This window comes from Zeus faber, assembly GCF_960531495.2.
Source record: "Zeus faber genome assembly, chromosome: 21".
Lineage (NCBI taxonomy): Eukaryota > Metazoa > Chordata > Actinopteri > Zeiformes > Zeidae > Zeus > Zeus faber.
This window is the reverse complement of record NC_137208.1, coordinates 17,670,561-17,693,307: the sequence shown is the minus strand read 5'-3', so window position 1 is coordinate 17,693,307 and position 22,747 is coordinate 17,670,561. Positions and strand designations below refer to the sequence as shown.

The window sequence follows — 22,747 nt, the reverse complement described above, 5'->3', positions numbered from 1 at the left end:
GGCAACCGTTAAAAAGTTGGCGTTCAAGTTACGCGTGCGTGCGTGCGTCAAAGTCGGTGGGAGCTCCGGGAAAGTTGCGTGGCGCTTCTTTAACGGCACCGCATTCCTCACGGTGCTCGGTCCGACCGGAGCTGGTGACGGGACAGGTAGAAGGAAGCAAGCAGTCAGCCTCGGGAAAGCGGAGCTCTCAACAAGCAAACAATAAACACGCCGGGATCCCCGAAGTCGTTTTGACTTTCCCGTTTCAATAAGAGCAGACGCCGCGACGCGCGTCTCGTTTCGGGCAGAGCCACACGAGATAAGCGCAAACAAGTCCCGAACCGCCCCCGTCCCCGTCCCCGTCCCCGTCCCCGTCTCTAAACGTTCCCCCGCAGTCGAGGGGCGAAACGACAGAACTCAACCGACCGCCCGAGACGAAATGGAACTTTCCGTTCAGACTTACCTGTGTCGGTGCTTGTCCCGGGGGGGGGGGGGGGGGGCGACTGTTCGCAGGTCCCAGGTGCAGCCGCGGCGGGTGGGATGGACTGGTCCGCTCCGGCTGCCGCTGCGTGTGCTCGTCCCAAGCGGAGACACCCGAGCTCTGCCCCCCCGCGCCGGGCCACGCCGAGCCGGGCACGGAGATTCCCGAGTGGAGCCGAAGGAAGACCCGAAGGAGTCAAAAGAAAATGAAAAAGGAAAATGAATGCGGGAGGGATTGTTTCCGATTTACTTTTGTTATTTTTATTAGTTCTAACCACGAATCACCGCGACAAGAATTGAACATAAATATTTCAAATAAAATTGTAAAAAAAATTGTACATACTTTTCCCCCAGATAATCTCGCAAAAATATCGGATGAACATATTTTATGTTATTGTGTTTTTTTCCTCTCTCTCGAAATCGTCCTCATGCCACTGACAACTAAGACAAAACATTTGCGCGTTCTTGCACAAACTGTACAGCCTTATTAAAATTTTAAAAAAAACACAGCCTCATTTGACATATTCTTATACACTTTACTTTTTTTTTTTTGCATTCATCTTTCATGTATCTCCGTGGATGTACACCAAGACAAATTCCTTGTCGGTGTAAACTTACTTGGCAATAAAGACGACTCTGACGTCTGATTCTGATTGTCCCGAAGGAAATTTGTGTTTGACACCGACCGTATCTGCTGTGAAAACACAAATACAAATAACAGAGTGCATACATAGGTACATACACAGACCGTCACCTATACACATGCGCACACACATCACCTACAGTACATGTACAGACTGCCCTCAACCACCAAACTCACCCGAAGTTTTCAAGATTCAAGATGTTCATTCATCACATGCATATATGCAGTGAAATGTCATTGCAACGCACCTGGAGATTATGCACAATAAGTACGAACACAACGGCTAACCAATAACTAACTTCCTAAACTAACTGAACTATATCATAGTCATCATAATGGTGTACATCATATGTGCAGTACTGGTAAAGCAGCCTCATCAACATAGAGTCATCATAAAGTGTACATGTGTACAGTTAAAATTAAAAGCAGCGTTACAAGGGGTTGGCCTCCATTTAGGGCTTTGATGGACAAGCGGACAAAGAATGCCTCAAAGTGGTTGAGCCTGCATTGGGTCAACCTGGGCTGTGTTCTGGTCATGGATAACCACTGGCGACTGGTCTCCAATGGATTTGGGGTGAAGAAGCGTTTGTCGCACCACTGGACAAAGCTCTGAATCTCGTGTTTATGTACAACTATATCTGATGTGTCAGACATGAGACGCAGGACAGCCGTGCCGCCCGAAAACTCTATCATGTAATTGTTAGCAGTGCTGCATGTGCATTCATCGGTGCAGTGGGTGAATAGGACGAGGGAATTAACGCTTTTTCCATTGTGTTGGTAGAGTGTGAGAAAGCGCGCGCCATCAATTCATCAGCGCATCTTCCTAAAAGAAAAGCAGAGAAGCCAAAATATTAGACAGCAAATAAAGACATTGATATATGTGATAAAAAAAAATATGAAAATTCCCAAATCATCTCACAATAATAACTGAATACGAATACACTGTGAAATCATCCCACGGAAAGAGCTGAATGTAATTTAAATGGAAATATGTATTTATTCATTTCATTTACTATTATTATTATTTTCTCCCAACCATCCCACAATATCTTATCTTTGACTCCCCTTGTGTCAAGTAAGTCACCACTTTATATACAGAAATAAAGCGGTTTACACAGTTATTCGATGCACATTTAAAGCATGTATAGAATCTATTGATTTCCGTTTGGATTCCTCTGACGGATGTATTTGATTAAAAAACATTATACAGTATATAGACAGTGTGTCCGGCGGGGCTGAGTGCTCCCACACAGAGTGCAGCCCTGGCCTCCCTCATTTCCCCGTGCAGCGGTTGCGAATCGAGTCTATTTTATTTTCTTTTTTTTTTTTTTTTTTTTTTTCGTCCATTATCTCCCAAAAGGTCGATGACATTTATACAGTCGAAGTCCAGTATTCCAGGCAGAAAGACGGTGTGTTGATAATTGTGCGCGCCCACGCAGCTCCCACAGGCGGGGCGCCTCGGGGAGCGTGAGTCACTCCGTCATGCGCCGCGGGGCGCAGCAGAGGTGAAGCTTCTCCTTTTGTGTTCGTCCCCGACGCGAGGCCCCCCCCCGTGCACAACACGCAGCGTCACGCAACCACGTCTGACTCCGCCACGGGGAGCTGGGCCGCGGTGGGCGTACGTGAAACGGGTGCGTTGTGCGAGAAGGACCAGGCGGAAGTGCGTTCATTCCGATGGAGAGTGGGATTCTGCACGCAGACAAATGTTTTGTTGGAATTAGTTAATAAGTCACGTATTTCAAAATAATCACGCTATGGACGTTGACCTTGGATGCCATTATATTACATTATATTCACTGTCAAAAAATATATTTTTATGCAAGAGCATTTTGTGTATTTTTGTTTGTTTGCACTATATCAACGGAGTTTCAAAGTTTCATTCATGGAGCAAAGTAAATGTGCAGCTGAGCAAACCGCGAGCGGTCGTACTGGTGGAACGAGTTCTCCCGTTTGCCCAGACATGTGACGCGAAACCCAGACGCAGCTCACCCGACGGCCACTGGGACGAGCTCCAAAGTCCAATATTGAATTTTCCTGGGTGGTGATCAGGCTGGAAATCATTTCCCCCCCCACGTTCCTTGCTTTGAAAAACAAATGACCACACTAAAAACACGGGAGTCGGGTCTGACGGCCTTTAAATTGTAGATCGGACTCAATCATCTTTGCTCCGTCATTACACAAAACCCACTTTTAGATCCAGCCTCGAGTGACATCTTGCTCAGTGTCCAACGGAACAAGGGAAGGCGGTAATGGTGGTAGTGAGTTTTTTATGTACTACAATGGTGAGTTGGCTTTGTGAAATGGTCTGAAATTGGACATATCTGGCAACTTGAACGAAAAGAAAAATACCTGCACGCTGTCCTTTTCTGAAATGAGTTATCATATTGTATCTGACCCTATCCTTTCATTTTCCTACCTTATCTTATCTTAGCTTATCTTATCTTATCTTATCTCATCTAATGTTAATTATCCTTGTGGTGCAATATCTGCGTCATACACATAACATCGGACCTTGCAGTGCTTTTTCTTCCATCCCCACTCGTTCCTTCCTTTCTGATCAGCACTTGCATGAGCTGTGCTGTTTTTTTTGTTGTTGTTTTTTTGTAAAGCCCTGCACCAACACATCTGCCAGCCATAAGGCTGCCAGCGTTTTCCCCCATCTCTAACTCCCCATGCCTTATGTGAAAGGGATTTTTCACGAGCTATTACAGAGTTGTCATATCCACCTGGAGTCGCTGTCTTTAATTTAGTCCTTGCGTGTAATGGCCCAATATAACACAACTGACTTTTTCCCTTCTCGTTTCATTAGTGTGTGTTGATGCATAAACAGAGTAATAACTCAGAGAGACATTCCAATCCAATTCCTGCCAGTGTTACCGTCAAACCGCCTCCATTATGCCTCCATGGGCCAAATGTACATTCCCTGCAAACAAACCGGCTGTAGGTGCTTACAGTCGCAAACCTAATTTCATGGTGGGGTAATAGTGTCATAATTTAGCTGTGATATGGACTTGCTCCTGGTGATGCATGGCTGCCGTCGGGTTGCACCGATCTTTATCCTCAAAGCATCACTTCTTCCATGAAAGAGGCCGTGGAGTGAATCGTAAAGAGCATCCGTGTTAGTAGGGACGTATCGAAACCAAAACCAATACTGATACTGGATATTGTCTGAATATCAGGCTTATATCTGTTGATGCAAGAACTAAATCAGCTGTAAAAGCGGTCGATATGTTTTCAAAGCAACGTGAGCCAACTCAATTCACAAATCGTTGCATCAACTATTTGTTGTGGCAAGCAGAACGGGTTTCAAAAATAAACGGCAAACGTGGAGAAACGGCAGCAGCTTTGTGTGTTGTGTTTTCATCATTGGTGGTCGCAAGAGGAAAGGGTGGACCTACTCGTCTCATTGGATTCTTGATATCCATATGTTTATAAGGGGTTTCAGTTATTTCCGCCCCTTTATATGTAAAACATATCATTAGGTTCTAAGGACCCCCAACCCTAAAATAAATGTATAGAATTCATAAGTAGATCAGTGGGTTGGAGTAATTTAGGACTGTGTGATGAAACACCGATATGTTAATGGACCATGATGACTGCTTATATACATCAATCAGCCACAACATTAAACCCACTGACAGGTGAAGTGAATAACATCACTCATCTGGTCACAGTGGCGTCTGTCAAAGGGTGGGGATATATTAGGCAGCGAGTGAACAGGCGGTTCTTGAAGTTGATGTGTTGGAAGCAGGAAAAATGGGCAAGCGTAATGGATCTGAGCGACTTTGACAAGGGCCAAATTGTGATGGCTGGACGACTGGGTCAGAGCATCTCCAAAACGACAGGTCTTGTAGGGTGTTCCCTGTATGCAGTGGTCAGTACCTACCGAAAGAGGTCCAAGCCATGACAACCGGTGAACCGACGACAGGGTCATGGGAGCCCATGGGCTCATTGTTGTGCATGGGGAGCGAAGTCTAGCGCGTCTGGCTCGATCCCACAGAAGAGCTGCTGTAGCACTAATTGCTGAAAAAGTTCATGCTGCTATGATAGAAAGGTGTCAGAACACACAGAGCATCACAGCTTGCTGCGTATTAGTCTGCGTAGTCGCAGACTAGTCAGAGTGCACATGATGACCCCTGTCCACCGCTGAAAGCGCCTACAATGGCCATGTGAGCATCAGAACCGAACCATGGAGCAAAGGAAGAAGGTGACCGCATCTGATGACCAGGCCACCTTCCAGCCTGGACAAAACACAATGAATTCATAAGCCATTATGATCATATTTCACTGAATAAATCTCCCCCTTAAATATGTATTGAGACCGGTGAAACAATTATTTCACCTTAAATAAAGAGCGAAAATAATCACAGGGTGCATTTGACAGCTCGTGACAACTATCTCGGTGCGCTTCACGCCAAACCTGGGCCAAATGGGGTTTCATCGCCGACGTCGCAGTGAGCAGCGCTGCCCTCGGCATCACTCACTTCTGGGCTCACAACGGGGGGGGGGGGGGGGGGGCAAGGGGGTCTGGACCCCCGTTTCCTGGGAAAAACAGAGAGATTTTCAGAGAAGCAGCTCATGCAGTATATTTAAGGTGGTATATTTGCTATATTTCATTCTTCTGTTTTGCGGATTTGACAGCTATAATGGGGCATAATGGTCGTCGGTAGCTGGGGCTTCTCTTTCCTGCCAACACAAACCCTCTCTCCCCTAAATCCGAAATTGCGTTCCAGAAACATACTTCCAGAAGGGGGTGAGGGAGTATGGGAGACTCAGACATTTTTTTTTTTTTTTTTTGGGATAATTGGCCAATGTAACACATATAAGATTCACAGCGCGGAAGAAAAACACGAAGCCTAACCACGTAGTAAAAAAAACAAGACAAAACCTATATTGCCCGTTGGCCAAAAATTGGATTCACATAGCGGTGATGTAACGGCCGCTGCTTTGCCTTTATTCAGCAGTAATGTTTCAGTCGAAAGCTTTTAGGTGAGCAATTTCGTTGTTATGAGCCAGTGTAAAAAAAATAAAAATAAAAACATAGGGCCTCTGAAAAAAAATCAAGTACCATAGCCCATGTTCTCTGATCTCCCCTGCAGAATGAAAAAATAAATAAACATTAAATAAAAAATAAACGTGCTGGAGCCTTGAGCGGGTGAAGCGCTCTCCAGCTTGTAAATTGGCAGGGAAATTGATGTGATTGATGATAAATAACAGCGATTTGTGGAAGTGAGAACGCAAATGAGATGATGGCGCTGAGCTAGAGGCGAGTTTCCAGCCCTGCACAGTGCGGTAAATGGACGGACCCGAGGACGGTGCACTACCGAAACATTTTTCAGCCGTTCAATATGTGCACTTAAGGCACTCTGCAATAAATAGTTAGTGCCCGCTTAAAGGTGCTTAGGTGATATATTACCTTTTGGAACCTTCGCTCCTCCTTTGCACCATTATCTGACCAGCGTGAGCAGCTACCGCAGAGTTTGAGGTGGATCACGCTCAGGACCGTGTTAAGTCTCCGCCCGCAAGTTCGGGCTTTGCTTAGCCACGGAAGGCCGAGCGAGGGCGCCGGGTCTTTTGCAGCGACGCCCCTCTCCGACCGGTGCGCAGGTGACACGTTCGCTCTTGTGAGCAAAACCCCGGCGTCGCGAGGGGGGCCTCCACGAGGAGCAGCTCGTCGGCCGAGCCCCGTCGGTCGTCGGGACGTTTGTCCCTGACTTCGACAAACTGCACGGTCAACGGCAGGAAGGAAGCGGAAGAGAGGGACGACAGAGCTCATGGGGACACACTTCCTCCAGAGCAGCGGCTCTCAACCTGGGGTCCGGGCACCTCCCCACGCACACCAAAACACACCAAAATTAGCGGGTTGATCCGGGTTTGTCAAACCCGGTTCAACCCGCTAAAAATTTTGCCCGGAGGCAAAACCGTATCAAATGGGATGCGTGGGGGCCCAACGCCGATCAAACCGAGGGTCGTTGATGTGGAGAAGAGTTGGAATCACAGCTCTAGAACGCAGAGACGAGAGTTGGTGAGAGAGAGAGAGATGGAGAGGGAGAGCGAGGGAGAGAGAGGGAGAGAGAGAGAGAGAGAGAGGGGGGGGGAAGAGCGCCAACGGCCGGGCGAGATCTGAATCCGCGGTTTCGGGAGATAAACTCCCTTGATCCGGATCCCTTCTCCTCCGTCCAACTGCTTTGTTTGTCGGCTTTAATGTCCAATCTAAAAACGGCTGCGGCGCGGCCATCTGCGGGGCGCCATCTGGTGATGATGGCCGGTCGATCGGGGCGGGTCGCCATCTCGCTACTCGCCGCCTGGAGTTAAGCCATGCTCCGGGACGCCGCACGGATTCGATGCGCTTGCCAAAGGGGGACGGATAAGGTTCGATGAAAAAGAAATCGAGGCCGAGAGAGCTCTGACTGCTAAGCAGCGTTGGTAGTGATGAAAGGGTCGACTCTTTTGGGAGATGGGTCGCCCGACAAGTCCCGCAGTCGTTTCGATTTGACCCGCTCTCGGTTTCGTGGGTGCAGAGGGTGAGGGAGGACTTCATGAACAGTGAACGCGAGTCGGAAGAGTCGGTTCGGCTCCGAGTCGCAAATGGAATTCTCGCCAGAATGGTTTTCGTTCCGTCACTCTCATTGAACGGGAAAGTGTCTGAGACGCGTCACGTACAAGGTGAAGCATTGCCAAACGCCTGGAGGTTTTTCCACCGAGGACTCTGACTTACTCCTCGGCGATTAATTGTCGGTCGAGGATCGACTCTCTCGCCGGAGCGGCGCCTCTGCGTCATTTAGTTTGCGAGTCACGCGTCGCTACTCTATTGCCCCGACTTGCAGGGGGACCGACATCCCATCAGCATTCGACACGTCAAGTCAAGTCCAGTTTATTTCTACAGCCCCCAATCACAGCACCGCCTTCCGAGGGCTTCACAAGCTTCACATTTCACATACAAATCGAGGGACCTCCCCTCGCCTTCGCCTCCAGCCGGACAAGGGAAAACCCCCGGGGCCAAATTTGATTTTGTTCGACCCCTCGCTCGCACCTGCATGCGTTTTTAGGGGTTCCCGAATCCTCTTCCTGTCACCCTTCCCACCAGGATCTGCGAGCTTTGACGATGCTTTTCCAACCGCCTTCCTCCGAGTGACGGACAGCGCCGGCATTTCACAGGGAACGGCTGTGATTGAGACGGCGGAGAAATTGGTCATGGCCGCTGTAGTTTGGCTTATAGAGCAGAGAGGCTTCGCTGGTGTGTGTGTGTGTGTGTGTGGATGGGAGGAATGACTGGTCGGGCCTTGCGGGGCCCACCGCAACCGCTACGAGCGCCACCCGCATCTGTTGGCGGCACCGAGGGAAGAAAACCAGGGCGTGGGTTTTGCAACCGGAGACGCAGTCTCCGACACATTTACATTACATTTACATTTAGTCATTTATCAGACGCTTTTATCCAAAGCGACTTACAATTGTTCAAACACCGACGGACGCAGCCATCAGGAGCAATTAGAGGTTAAGTGTCTTGCTCAAGGACACTACAGCCTGCTAGCAGGAGGAGCCTGGGATCCAACCAGCAACCTTTAGATCACTAGACCACCAGCTCTACCTCCAGAGCTACCATCCCCACACGTCGCTCGGGGGTTTCTGTGAGGACCCCCGAAAAAGAAAAAAAGAACGAGTGCCGTTGAGTTTTTTTTGCAACGCAGATAAGGTGGTCCAGTGAATTAGCATCTTCACGTTATTTCTCCCCCAAACACCCCGACGCCTAGGTAGGTCCTTTGAAAGCTCCCGGGCGTTTTCTTTCCCACTCGGAGACAGCCCGCCGCCACAAACCGGTCGCAATAATCAAAATCATTTGTTACAAACGATTATCCGCGGGATGTTTCCCGCCGAGGTCCGGGACGCCATCCAAGCGATGCTTTCCTCATCATCGTACGGCTCGGGGTTTCCTGATGGGAACAAGCTGCTTGGAAAGGTCCTGCAAGAGTGCTGTTCACGAATCCAGGCCATGGCACCTCTTAGCGTTACTTAGGGTGGAATAGAGCAAGTCACACACAGGCTAGTGCCCGTTTTTGGCCATGAACTTACCGTATAATGCAGGGAGCAGGGAACCCTGGGAACTCGGTGAAAGGCATTTACAGATGATGATTTTTCTGTCGACTTCCAAACAAAAATGCGCTTGCTATCTAAAGGCACTATGAGACCGCCTTCGCAAACAGGCGGTTTATTGACATTGCATCCGTTTTTAAACAATGTTGACAAAAGCCAGACGGTCCCCAAGATCCGCCCAAGGTCCCGGGATTCTCCCCGTGATCTGGTCCGGGGATCTTAAGGGCCTTGGTTCCTTCTGTCTCCGCGGTCTCCTGGGCATTTAAATGGTTACATTTTTTTCAGGGTACGTTTTTGTCATTTTTCTTTTTTGAATTTTGCACAGCGCAGCTTTAAACGTCCTTGTTAGTTTCCTTGAAGTCATCTCTGATGTAGACCGCTTCATGTGTAAATGTTATTACCTCACGTTGTGTTCAGATGCAGCCATTTGATAGAAAAATCCATTGATGTTGATGGGGATTGTTATAAAGTCCGACATGGAATCTTCAGGAGCCTGTATATCAAGAGACTGACACGATTGCAGCAATAATATTAAAATATGTGCTTTTAATGTTATTGCTCATTTGTTTTACTTATTTAAACAGTGTTTAAATGGATTGGAGGGAATCAGCGCGCCATCTAGTGGTTGGATTTGGTATTACCAGCCAATGCAAAATGGCTCATGATTTCATTGTGTAATAGGGCAGGTTCTTATAATGATTGCAGCTTGTCAAGATCAAAATATGAATGTACTGATTCCTCAGTGCATTTCACCAAGCGCACTTCTATTTCAATGCAAACTATTGAAGGGACACCAGTTTTTCGAAAGAGCATTCCCTGTTTTGTCCATCTCCCTCAGACTGCCTCACGTGAGTTGGGGGCTGCTGGGCATTCTGGCTGATCAGGCAACCCGATGGCAGCAAGGCATTGAGTTCCACAATTGAAAAACAATTACAGATCTAGTCATGCCTTGACTTGTCACGAAGGATGGAAGACGCACCGCTTAATCCCAGCTCAGCTTTTTAGATGCTGTAAGGTGCATTTCCCCACTTTCACAGGCGCTAGACTGCAGTCATACACTGAGCTGACAGTGTGCAACCTGTCAATCTCTGTACTGGACACACACGGATGAAATGGGTTTTGACCCTCCTGTCGGAATCTGGACGATGGAGATCCAGAGTGAAATTTCCAATCCCTAGAACACTCGTTTATCAAGTGTAAGAAAAACAAACAGAAGGGAAGAAACAAACGCGGGAACTTTACAATGTACAAGTTTATTTTTAATTAACTCTTCAGTGGTTGGTAGTCACAGCACAGCTTGCATGTATGAAGCCACACACCTATTTTACAAGATGATGGGAAAAAATATATATATAATAAAGAAAAACATCGGAACAAAAAAAAAAAAGAAAAAAAACAAAAAATGAAATTTCTTTACTAAAATATTCTTAAAAAGGCCACTGAAATGCATAAAAATGTGTTTTCAGAAGCACGGGGCTATTTTTCAACGGCGTGGCATCAACAGTGCATGTAGACATGGTAAAAAGGACAGGGTTAGCGGTAGTTAAGAGTCTCTTTCCTTTCTTTTTTTTGTTGTTTTTTTTTTAGTGACAACACCTCAGCTATAATACTACAGCATTTTAAAAAAAAAAAGAAAAGAAAATGAACAGCACTCTTCAAAAAAAAAAAAAAAAAAAAAGGAGGGGGGGGGAGATACCAGATACAATGTAGTGAAGGTTTGTTTTTGTTGTGGGTTTTTTCTGCTTAAATCGTGAAACGGCTTCGTGTTAAAACTGAAGAACGTAAGGAGGGAAAAAAAAAAAAAAAAAAAAAAAAAAATATAGCACAGAGTAATCTGACTTATTTTAGACTGGAAAAGAAAAGAAAGAAAAAAATAAAGGATTTAAAAACACACCTTTCCATCCTCGGGGGTTGGTTATAGGTTTTAATAGTAACAGACTGGAGCATGCCATGTGCTGATCTCAAACAATACATACAGGTATATACAGCATCACTCAGTACCTGCTAAAACAAAAAAAAAACAAACAAACAAAAAAAAAAAAAGTGAGGAACACAGAGTACAAACTGACTACACCACAAACTTAAAATAAAAATAAAAAATAAAAAAAAAGAATTTTTAAACTAGGGGGCGAGGAAGTGGTGAGCGACGGAAGCAGTGAAAGAGTGAAAATCCTACCTGTGTGATGGACTCGTCATTAAAGCGTTTAAAAGAAAAAAAGAAAAAAAAAAAAGAATAATAATAATAATAATAATAATAAAGAATGCATATTGCACATAAAGTGAAAGCTTAAATTCCACCAGGTCCACCTTGTTTGTAAAGCAAGAATCTTTTTATTTGATTTTTTTTATTGGATTTTTTTTTTTTTTTTTTTTTTTTTTTTTCCATTTTTATTTGAACGTGACCTCTCGGAAGATCGAAAGGAGAGGGTCGGGGACTGTAATGGACAGGTTTGGGTTGGCGAGGCATAAAAGGTGCACAGGTTCGGGGTAACTGTGTGTGTGTGTGTGTGTGTGTGTGTGTGTGTGTGTGTGTGTGTGTGTGTGTGTGTGTGTGTGTGTGCGCGCCGCGCGGGGGGGGGGGGGGGGGGGCAGCTAAGGGTGGAATTAGGGTGGAGTAAAACTGCACAGCACACTGCACTTTACACAAAGGAAAAAGGGAAAACGAAAAGAGGAAAGAAAAGGTAAGAAAAAAAAAAAAAAAGGAACAAATAACACACCGAATAACAGCTGGTGGCACAAATGGATAATAACTCTTCTTCGGTGACAACTGAGGGGGAGGAGGAGGAAGAAGACGGATGCGAGTGTTTTCTTTCTTTCTTTCCCCTCCATCTTTTCATTTCTTTTTTTTTTTTTTTTTTTTGTTTTATGTACAACTAAGGCTTATTGGTTAAATAGTTTTCAGGCCGTCCCGCCATGCTTCCCTACGACCCCCTCGCTATGTAAACTCAGTGGTTCTATTCGTATCATCTACTATGTGCGGGGAGGGTGGGGTGGGTGGATCGACGGATGGATGCTGCGTGGCTGGGTGGGAGGAGCAAGAGGAGAGAGGAGGAGCAGGAAGGGTGGCGAGTCTCATTTTCTGATGTCTGCTGCAATTGATCTCTAAATGTGCAATTCCGTTAGTGGCAGCCAGGGGGGGCTGGGGGGTGGGCGTCCGGAGGCGCCGCTCTACTTTGAGAGCTTGCTAATGACCCGAATGAGCGCTCCGTTCTCATCCTTTAGTCTCTGGTTGTCCGCTTTCAAGTCCGGTAGCGTCTGGAAGAGAGAGAGAGTGAGAGATGGGGAGGGAGAGAGAGAGAGAGGGTTTAGATGAGTGTGGGCAGAAACTCGACTCGTCTTAAGCGTTCAGCTTGGCAAATACCGTTAATTGCCGCGCGTGTCAGCAAAAACACGATTTCCCACTATTATTATTAGGGTAGGTTTTTTGCTTTTCAATCACATCCTTGCTCCATGTCAAGAAAGAGAGAGAGAGAGAGAACGTCCTGACGAAGGAGCCGTGCGGAGTCAATCATGGCCTCCTCCTCCAAATCCAAACAAATCAATCCGCCTTTGAAACACACAGCACAACACAAGGAGCAGCGCCTTTGTTTCTCTTCCCCAAAAGGTGGAATATAGACTGACGCGCCAAATCCACGGTGGTCTTTTTGGGCGACTGCGCCTCAAAACATTTAATGACCAAACACACCGATACGCTGGAGCGACTCCACAAACAGCGGGGAAGCGCTCGTATTTAATTGTTCTGTATTTAATGGTGAAGTTTGTTTGGGAAAACGACTTAAATTACTCCTGCGGCAATCCAAACTTCAGTCAGGCGGGCAGCGTAATTTACTTGTGTACCCTGGATAGAAAATTCAGCTCGGGAAGAGAGCATTTTAAACGTGCCATTATGACCGTCTCTGCAATTACTGTCATTTTCTTTCCACAGAAATAAGTGTGTGTGTGTGAAAGAGAGAGAGAGAGAGAGAGAGAGAGAGAGAGAGAGAGAGAGACATGCTTTGCTTGTAATTGTTGGAGAGTTCAACCGTTTGGCACACCCATACGCGGGGAGAAAACTGAAATAAACGGGAGCGTTTCCGGCGAAGTGTCGCTGCAGCGTAAACACAGGTGGAGCTCTGAGCACGGACGTTCGTCTGGGCGTTGCAGAGACGCTCCACGACGGAAGAATGGGAACGGACGGGAACCACGGCTCAGAACTACACCTGCCACCACACCCCTGCTATGTCTGAAAACTCAAACTATTGAGTATGCATCAAACCACAGTTTGCAGCAAATAGTACTGGAGCAATGCCACCGCTGGACACGAGCCTGCAAAACTGTTTGAACAATGCATGAACTAGGTAGTATGAGCTATGTGGTATGCACTTTGCAATATGTAATACGCGCTTTGTAGTATGCACTTTGTAATATGCACTATGTAGTATGTCATATGCGCTATGTAGTATGTACTATGTAATATGCACTATGTAGTATGTCATATGCGCTATGTAGTATGCGCTTTGCAAGATGTAGTATACACTATGTAGTATGTCATATGCGCTATGAGTATGCACTTTGCAAGATGTAGTATGCACTATGTAGTATGTCATATGCGCTATGTAGTATGCACTTTGCAAGATGTAGTATGCACTATGTAGTATGTCATATGCGCTATGAGTATGCACTTTGCAAGATGTAGTATGCATTATGTAGTATGCGCTATGTAGTATGTCATATGCGCGATGTAGTATGGGCCATCATGCGGGGTGTCTTCAGTCAGATTCTAAATGGATCGAGATAAGCGTTCCGTTTCGAAACTTCGAAATCACAAGCAGGCTTGCGAGCCGCAGGGGCCCGAGCTTGCAGCTTGCAGCTTGCAGCTTGCGGTTCTAAGATGAAAGAAAAGCTTTGCTCCGATTCAATGAAACCTGATCGAATTCACAATATGTTCACGTGATTTGTCCACCTGAGAGGGCAGAACAGACAGCGGCAGCTTGTGAGGAGTGCCGCTACGCGCTCCATAACAGTAGTTGACGCTGTGGATACGACTTGGATTGTGATAACGAAGATAAGATAATAACGTTGAACGGAACGCGATGCTGTGATGTGAGGAGTAGAATTAGGAAAAAAGTCAGAATAGGGAAGAACGTACAGAGCGGACACAGACGTGGAGGGCGGAGGAGGAGAGACACACTTGCAGTAGATTTGAAGTTGATCCCGGCTCACTGAAAAGAGCCGGCTCTTACGGCTCCCAAGCATTTATTTTATCTATGAAATTGAATGAAATATTTTGTTCATATTTATTCCACTACAAAAAATTACAAGTTTTAATGTGACTGGACTCAAAGTTACTTATTGAGAAACAAATGTTTTCTTGTCAACTCAAGACTTGTAGATGGTCTAACAATGGCATAGCAGTCAGTGCTGTAAAAATAAAAATCCTTACCTTTAAATCTAAAATTCAATCGGGACCTCAAAATCGAATCCTGGATTTGGGGAATCGTGACACCCCTAATATTGCGCTATGTAGTACGTGCTTTGCAATATGATATGCGTCATATAGTATGTGCTATGTAGTATCGATTTGCAATATGTAGTATGCGCTATGTGATATGCACTATATAATGTATGCAATGTCGTATGCACTATGTAGTATGTACTTTGCAATATGTAGTATGTGGAATATGGTATGCACTATGTAGTATGTACTTTGCAATATGTAGTATGTGGAATATGGTATGCACTATGTAGTATGTGCTTTTCATTATGTAATATGCGCTATGTCGTATGCACAAGGTAATTATGCACTAGGTAATACGCGCTATTAGCGCTATGTATTATGCGCTTTGCAACATGCACTTTATAGTGTGTGCTTTGCAATATGTAGTATGCAGTACGTACTATATGTACTACGTGGTATGTTCTGTGTAGTATGTGATCTCAGACGCAGGGTGGCTGCGGGTCCATCAGAACAAATTGACTGCAGATGAGGATCAACAAAACTACCGTGGAACCTGAGTTTCGTGCTGCGTGCTGTTCCCAACAGCAGTTCCTCAACCTGTAATGGACTGCACATGTGGCAGCATGCTGCACACCCCAGGCTAGGTTGATGTCATCTGCGCAACGAGGCAACAAAATGCTCCAATCTCTTCAAGATGTGGGGGCAAGGAGTTGAGGAACAAGACAACAAAAACAAAACAACCCCAAAACAAAGCGGCGTCATGCAGAGGAGCCAAGACAAGCAACACAACCGCACTCTCTGACGACACTGTGTCAAAACTACAAGTCCAACCAAAAAGGGAATGTGGCACTTTCCTTCACAATACTTAAAGATCCATTCCCTGAGAACGCAATTATCACCAATTATGCCGCCATTTATGAATTACCATCCCACAATGACTGCGTGACGTTGCTCAGGAGAGTGGATGTAAATAAGTACTTTCACTCTGAGAGGGCATTTAAAATGATGTTTACTGTGAAAGGAAAGTGCCCTGCGACGACCTTCAAAACCCCAAAACCTAAAAGCAATCCAAACAGGAAGGTCCGGGGAGGCAGTGAAGGTGAATTCTACTCAAATAAAAAAATAAAAATAAAAAATAAGTAAATAAATAAGTAAATAAATAAATAAATAAAAAAAGAAACCACAGGGTTTGGGGCGGCCGGGCACCTGCCTGTCTATGGGTGCGTGGCAGAGCGGTAATGGAGCATGAGAAGGTGTGGGGGAGGGGGGGGGGGTGGGGGTGGGGAAAGAGGGGAGAAGGTGGAGGACGAGAAGAGAGGAAGGTGGTGGTGGTGGTGGTGGTGGTGGTGGACGGACGGAGGGCGTGGCGTTCAGAGGTCGACGGAGGGCAGGCGGGCGCTGCAGGCGGACTGGGACAGCTTGGCCACCACGCGGGCCAGGGCCCGGTTCTCAGCCTGCAGCCGCTCCTGGACCTGCCGAAGGGCCTGAACCTGTTTTACCTGGGGGAGGTTCTACGGGGAGGGGGGCACACAGATGGACAGAAAGATAGAGATAGACAGATATAGAAATAGATTGGAATGGAAAGATAGAGATAGATGATAAATATAAATAAATATAGAGGCCGATAAATACATTAGATATATAAAAATAGGGATAGAGATAAAGAGAGAAATGGATAGAGATATAAATGATAGATATAAATGATAAGACAGATAGAGAGACAGATACAATAATACATAGAGATATATAAATATAGAGATATAAATAGATAAAGGTAGAGACAGATAGGGATGGACAGATAGAAATAGATTGAAAGATAGAGACAGATATAGATGTATAAAAGAACAAGAGAAAAATAAAGAGACAGACAGACAGACAGACAGAAAGACAGACAGACAGACGGGGAAGGGGGGAAGACAAGTGTCCAGGTGGTGGGGGTGATACAAGAGAGAGGGAGTTAGAAGAAGAAGAGAAAGAAAGACAGAGTGTTAGAGAAGGGGACAGAAGGAACACTGAGCGCTTCCAAGGCCTGGCCTGAAGTACAAACAACAACAACAACAACAACAACAACAAGGACGGAGAGCAGCTCCACAAGACCAACTACGAAAACATAAACAAATTAAATCGCGACATCACAATTGACCAAAAAAATAAATAAGAGGCTAAGCCCCGCCCACTTTTTAATATTTGCCAATGCGCCAACCACCGTTCCTGTAGAGCAGAGGTTCCCAACCACTGGGCTGCGAACCGGTGCCCGGCCGCGGGGGATTTGCCAGCGGGCCGTGAGAAGGTGGGAAGAGAATCTTTTCAGAAGCGATGTCGGGTCCGCAGCGCAATCAGAGTTTTTTTTTTTTTTTTTACTTCAAAACAAAGCAAATAAAAAGAATGCGTTTTAAATGTGGGTCTCCTTGCGTTTACTCCGTTTCCTAACCCCGTGGGAGACTCTCAAGTCACTCCATGAACATTTTGTGCACTGCGGTCAGGTCCGTCATAATAAAAAGGTTGGGAAGCCCTGCTGTAGGCGACCAACAGAAAACAAAATGGATTGGATTCTGTTGTAGAAGACATTTGGAATAAACTACCGGAAATGTCGGCTCTAAAATCGGCATCGGAAGCATTTCTTCCAAGGGGGAGATGTTTTCCGTGTTCCCCCGACACAACGTGGGAAAAAGTTTACTCCGTCAGTCGGTCACTCTGGTACTGACAGAAGTGACGACTAATGGTTGTATCGTGAATGCGTTTACACAGATCCTGCCTGACTTTAGGTCGAGATAATGCAATGACGCCGACACCACTTAATCTCTCTGACAAAGATTTTCCGTTTGGATAAATTTGTTTGCCAAATAAAAGTCTCGTGCGAGACACTTTCCCCTTTATCAACAGATTGGCATCGCACAGACGATGGTTGACATTGACCGACATCGCTAGTTAGTTAAGAGCATCTTGGCGAGCTGTCACGCTGCCATCAACGCCTGTTACAAGAACGAACAACAGTGTCGCTTGAGAGTGATGTCATCCGCTTAAGCCTGGTCCATACGTCTCTGTGGTCGAGTGTCCGACTTCCTGTCGGGAGGCAGGGTTGAAACAAACCCTTTCGTGGATAGAATCCTGGCTTGCGGATGAAGTTCGAGCACGGATTTCTATAATTGTATCCATATTTTTGGGGTCTTGAAGTTTTCAAATACAGTTAAAGGAATAGAAGGACTGCCCCCCAGTGGACACTTAACGCTAATCGAATAATCCGTACAAGTATAACAGCAGACCGCCACGCAAACCTCTCCATACGACACCCGTGCACGGTGGCCTACGTGCAGATAGAGAAGCAGAATCCAGCCATTTGTGATTTCGTTTCGGTCGAAGCAAGAGGGTCAAATCACAAGGACTCAATTTGCGACCCCGCCCAGTCTCTACAAAACGGCTCCGAGGGAAGACACTTCAGGCAGAATTACGAAGTGAAACAAAATAGAAATGAAGGATCGTCAGGCTTGCTCAGGTGCACACTGGGAAATCAAAACCAATTCAACCTGTCCAAAAACAAGGAGGAGGTCAAATCTTATAGCCGACAATGTGAATCATCAACTTGATATCTATGTTAAACAAACCATCTCCACGTCCAAAGCCAAATTAAATGCATCAACTCAGGATCCATACGGAAATCAGGTGGACCAAGATAAAATTATTGTTCTCAAGTATTTGTTTCTTTATTTGTAAATGGTCACTAAATAAATTAATGAAAAAAAAATATATAATATATATGCACACACCGATAAATTGCATCAATATAGTGTGATTAACAGCAAGTACTTTTTTTTTTTTTTTTTTTTAATTACTGGAACATTTTAAAACTACTAAAGCAGAATGGTTAAGAGCTCATAAAACTCAAAACACTCAACAAGCGACTGAGAAACACTTTTACCCACAATTCCGCTCTGCTCATTTTAAACCACGCCGTTGAGCACTCACACGGAAACACACACACACACACACACACACACACACACACACACACACACACTGTACCTTGAGTTCCTCCTCCATTTCAGAAATCTTCCTTTCTAGAGCTCTTCTTTCCTGCAGGGACGGAGGAGAGCGGTTAATATCCACACACACACACGCGCACACACGCACACACACACACAGACGCGCACACACACACAGACACGCACACACGAACACGTGAACACACGCATGACCGTGATGTGACAGCAAGCCGAAACAGCAAAGCGTAAATATTGATATGAAATCTGATATCAAAATATGTCAGGATGGCAGGTGATGAACGGGACACTGAGGATGTTTAGAGGGCAGGTTAGGTGCCAAATTAACTAAACTGACTCATGGACAACCAAAATAAATGACAAAATATATCACAGTTAATATACTGTTATTACATTGCACCGTAATAATATCAAATTGAGAGCCATGCTGGGTTAAAAGAGGACAAAATGAGGACGTTGGGATGTTTACATTTTAAGCCAATCGTGAAATTGGTGAATCCCTGCTGATGTAAGAAGGGAGGAAAGAAGGGGGGGAGATAAGATAAAGTTTCCTTCATCGGCCATGATGACTACGGGAACCACAAGTGATGGGTGTGAGGACACGACAACAAAATACTAAACACACACACACACACACACACACACACACACACACACACACACACACACACACACACACACACACACACACACACACACACACACACACACACACACACACACACACACACACACACACACACACACGCGTCTTGAAAAGGTGACCACACGCTGCCTGGAAAAGCTAGAAATAGACAAGGTGAGAAAGGGGTAGCGATGGCCGCGCTGCTAGCGATGCTACGTTCTGGGACAGTGACTGGGCAGCCAGCAGCAGAGAGAGAAGACCCAAAAAGGTGGTATCATACCGCCGCCCAGGTGGTACTGGGGCCTGCTCACAACCTTCAGACATAGAGCCACAGGAAGCCATTAGCACTTCCCTGATTGCATAGTGGCTAATACACTGACGGTCTGAGGGAAGCGGACCATTTCTCTTTCGAGAGATTGAATGTTGGGTTCGACAAGGGGTTAAAACATGTTTTTGTTAAGAAAAAAAACAAAACAAAACAACAAAAAAAAAAACATAAGCACAACAACAACCATAAAATCCAAAAGTGGTCGTTACCCTTTTCTCCATTTCAAGCTGTGACCGGTCAGCGTAGCGCTCCTGCCTCTGTGAAAATAAACACCAAAACAAAGGTTTCGATGGATATATAGATGGATGTTAATAATACTGTAATAAGAATAAAAAAGGAAGGAAGGCATACATGTAATATACCTAAGAATTATTAATAAAAAAAAAACTCAAGTAAACAAACTAGAAAAATAAATAAAATTGCCAATATAGAATAAACCTAAACAATACATAAACTATTATTTATTTTGATACATTTTTTCTTTGGACACATAATTGTACCTATATTTAACAGAAAACAACTACATAAACCCAAACAATAAAGGTTTGGCAATAATAATAAACCTAAAAATTAACAAACAATAAATACAGTATAAACCTAATACTAAACAAGACAACAACAATCAACTATAGAAATTTGATTTAAATTGAGTTAATAGGAAGATTGAAAAAAAAAAAAAATTTTGGAAATATAAAACCATAAACCAAAAAAAAAAAAAAAAAAGAACCATAAACAAAATGACCAAGAGCTGCTCGCTGGATGCACTTCTGGACAATATGGCCAAAGTTTTTAATCACAATATGATTTTTTTTAATATTGATGGATGTTGATAATTATCATGATATATATTTATCATTATTAATACTAATAATAATAATAATAATAATGCTCTATTCCCATGGCTTAACGTTTAACACTGAATAAATAAATATGCAAACAAAAAAAGAGATGCATAAATAAAATAATATAGAAATCGATATTCTATCCACTGAAATATAAAACATAATCATTATCATCTGAGAACAGTCTGAAAAGTTCCTCAAGCTGCGCCCTGTGATCATATGCGGAGACGGTTGGAGTGGACAGAGGGACGCTGAGAATCAGATTCCTTCTTTAATCGCTCTCCTTTTGTGGGGACGGGGCTCAGGCTCAGGTTGGGAGGAGGGCCAGTTGTTTCTCTGCTCTTTACGATTGGCTGTTCGTGTCACATGGTTGTTTCTCTGCTGTACAATAGGCTGTTAGTCATGTTTTTGTAGGTAGAGGAAAATTACTATATCGAAAATACATTTGATGGATTTATCATCGGTATTGTGGAAGATTATATTGTGAAAATGATTGAGATCGTTTTATCGCCGAGCCTACCAAGAACCAATGGATAGTTTATCAAGTAGACGATTTAAGTATGTATTTAGAGATGGAGGTCAGTGTCTGGTACCTGCGTGGCCTTCTCCAGCTGCAGCTTGAGGTCGTTCAGCTCCTTGTCGCTGTCGTGTAACTGGGCCTTCAGCTTCTCGTTCTCAGCTAGAATCTGCTCGTTCAGCTGGGGGGGGTTAAAATGTAATCATAGTCTGGTTGATTCAGAGATAAAGAAAAATAAATAAGGCAAAAAAATAAAAAATAAAAGTGTCGTAGTAGTAAACCTGCTGCTTTTTTCTTTCATCTTCCCTATGTTTGTTCCTTTTAAATCCTATAATGCATTTGTCAGTACACGGTTTAAAATCATTATTTTTTTTTTTTTATTATTTCTAAGTCTGTACCTAAGATTTAAACTAATTGAGAGAGAGAGAGAGACAATGAATTTGCATCATCTGAAAAACACCTTAATGACAATTCAAATAAAAATGTAATAAACCTAACCTAAGATTTTTGACGCATCATCGGGATAAAAGGGACAAAGGGAGATGGATACAGGGATGGTAGATAAATTAACCAACCAACGAACAAACAAATGAAACAACAAACAAACTTGTATTTCAATCAAGTTTTTTCAGTGACCTCTTTATCCCAGAATATAAGATAGAAGCAATGCAGAAATTGCCATAAATGTAATATCAACTCAGAATAATAATCCAGAGTATTCTGGGATGTTGAGTACCTTCTTGTAGTCGGTGGTGTCGTCCCTCTCCAGCCGGCTCGAGTAAGGCTTCCGCCCATCGCCATAGCTACGGCTGCCCAGGACGTCGGTGCGCTCCGAGGAGGAAGAGGTGCTGCCCTCGATCCTTTTGGGGAAGAAAGAGAGAGGAAAGTCACCTGACTTTTAGTTGATGATTAATAATCCAAACAAATAATTGCGATAAAACATTTTTTGGGCCCCATTATAGTGCCATGAAATCATACGCATAATAACCCATGTCTACGTGTTGCAGGAGAGCTATTAGCATTGACGGATGGAGCACAGCAATTTGGGTCGAGAGTTAATTCTCCTCAACTGATGGAAAGTCACCTAATTTAACATTCTATCCAACATTGGTTTAAAATTCAAAATTTGGATGTAATCAGAACATACCTGGAGAGTCTGTCGCTCTGAAAGAAAGAAAGAGAGAAAGAGGATTAATTTCTACTCACATTGTTGGGATGGCACAAGGAAGTGTTTCATTACTAACGATGTACTTGCCGTGCGGCTAAATAAATGAATTACTTGGACTTTGTTCACGGAATTTAAGGCAAGACTTGGACTTTGTTCAAGGAATTCAGTGGAGATTTTTATTTTGATTTTTTACTGAGTAAAAAAAACAAAAAAAAACATTATTTAATTTATTCGATTTTGATTTAATTTTAAAATTCATTATTGTACTTAATTTTAATGTTTTTTTTATTTTGAGATGTTTTACTAGCTGGGTTTTAATTTATTTATATATGTTTTTCCCCCCATTCATTATTTAATAAATGTTTGATTTAACATATTTTTCGTTGGAATCGACTGTCGATTTTACAGCTTGAACTTTGTTTCCCCACATGCAGTGCTTGGTATTTCGCAGCACCTTCGTGTTCTGCTGTGTGATGACACTGTTTGAAAGAAAAGAAAAGAGTAAAACGTACAAGTGCAGGTAGGAGCGCTGAGCGTGTGTGTGAGAGAGTGTTGTGTGTGTTACCTGAGGCTCTCCCTTGGTGCTGCTGTCCTCCGAGTCAGACAGCTGGTCGGGGTCGTTCTCGTCGCTCTGAAATA

The 22,747-nt window shown here is 44.3% G+C and overlaps 1 protein-coding gene across 4 annotated transcripts in view; it reads right to left on the bottom strand.

Moving 5' to 3' along the window:
* Positions 1 to 10,468: 10,468 nt before the first annotated feature.
* ppp1r12a (protein phosphatase 1, regulatory subunit 12A) overlaps positions 10,469 to 22,747 on the bottom strand; it is a gene marked incomplete at its 5' end in the record, with an annotated part of 55,731 nt that continues 43,452 nt past the window's right edge. For 3 of the 4 annotated variants that reach the window (XM_080022792.1, XM_080022789.1, XM_080022790.1), the window contains 7 exons: positions 15,970 to 16,141; positions 18,651 to 18,701; positions 19,791 to 19,838; positions 21,017 to 21,121; positions 21,677 to 21,800; positions 22,088 to 22,104; positions 22,674 to 22,739. In XM_080022792.1, coding sequence (XP_079878918.1) covers positions 16,001 to 16,141; positions 18,651 to 18,701; positions 19,791 to 19,838; positions 21,017 to 21,121; positions 21,677 to 21,800; positions 22,088 to 22,104; positions 22,674 to 22,739 — 552 coding nt within the window. In that variant the 3' untranslated portion in view covers positions 15,970 to 16,000. Of the gene's footprint in view, positions 12,449 to 15,969; positions 16,142 to 18,650; positions 18,702 to 19,790; positions 19,839 to 21,016; positions 21,122 to 21,676; positions 21,801 to 22,087; positions 22,105 to 22,673; positions 22,740 to 22,747 lie in introns of those variants that run through there. The other variant, XM_080022791.1, reaches the window with a different exon arrangement.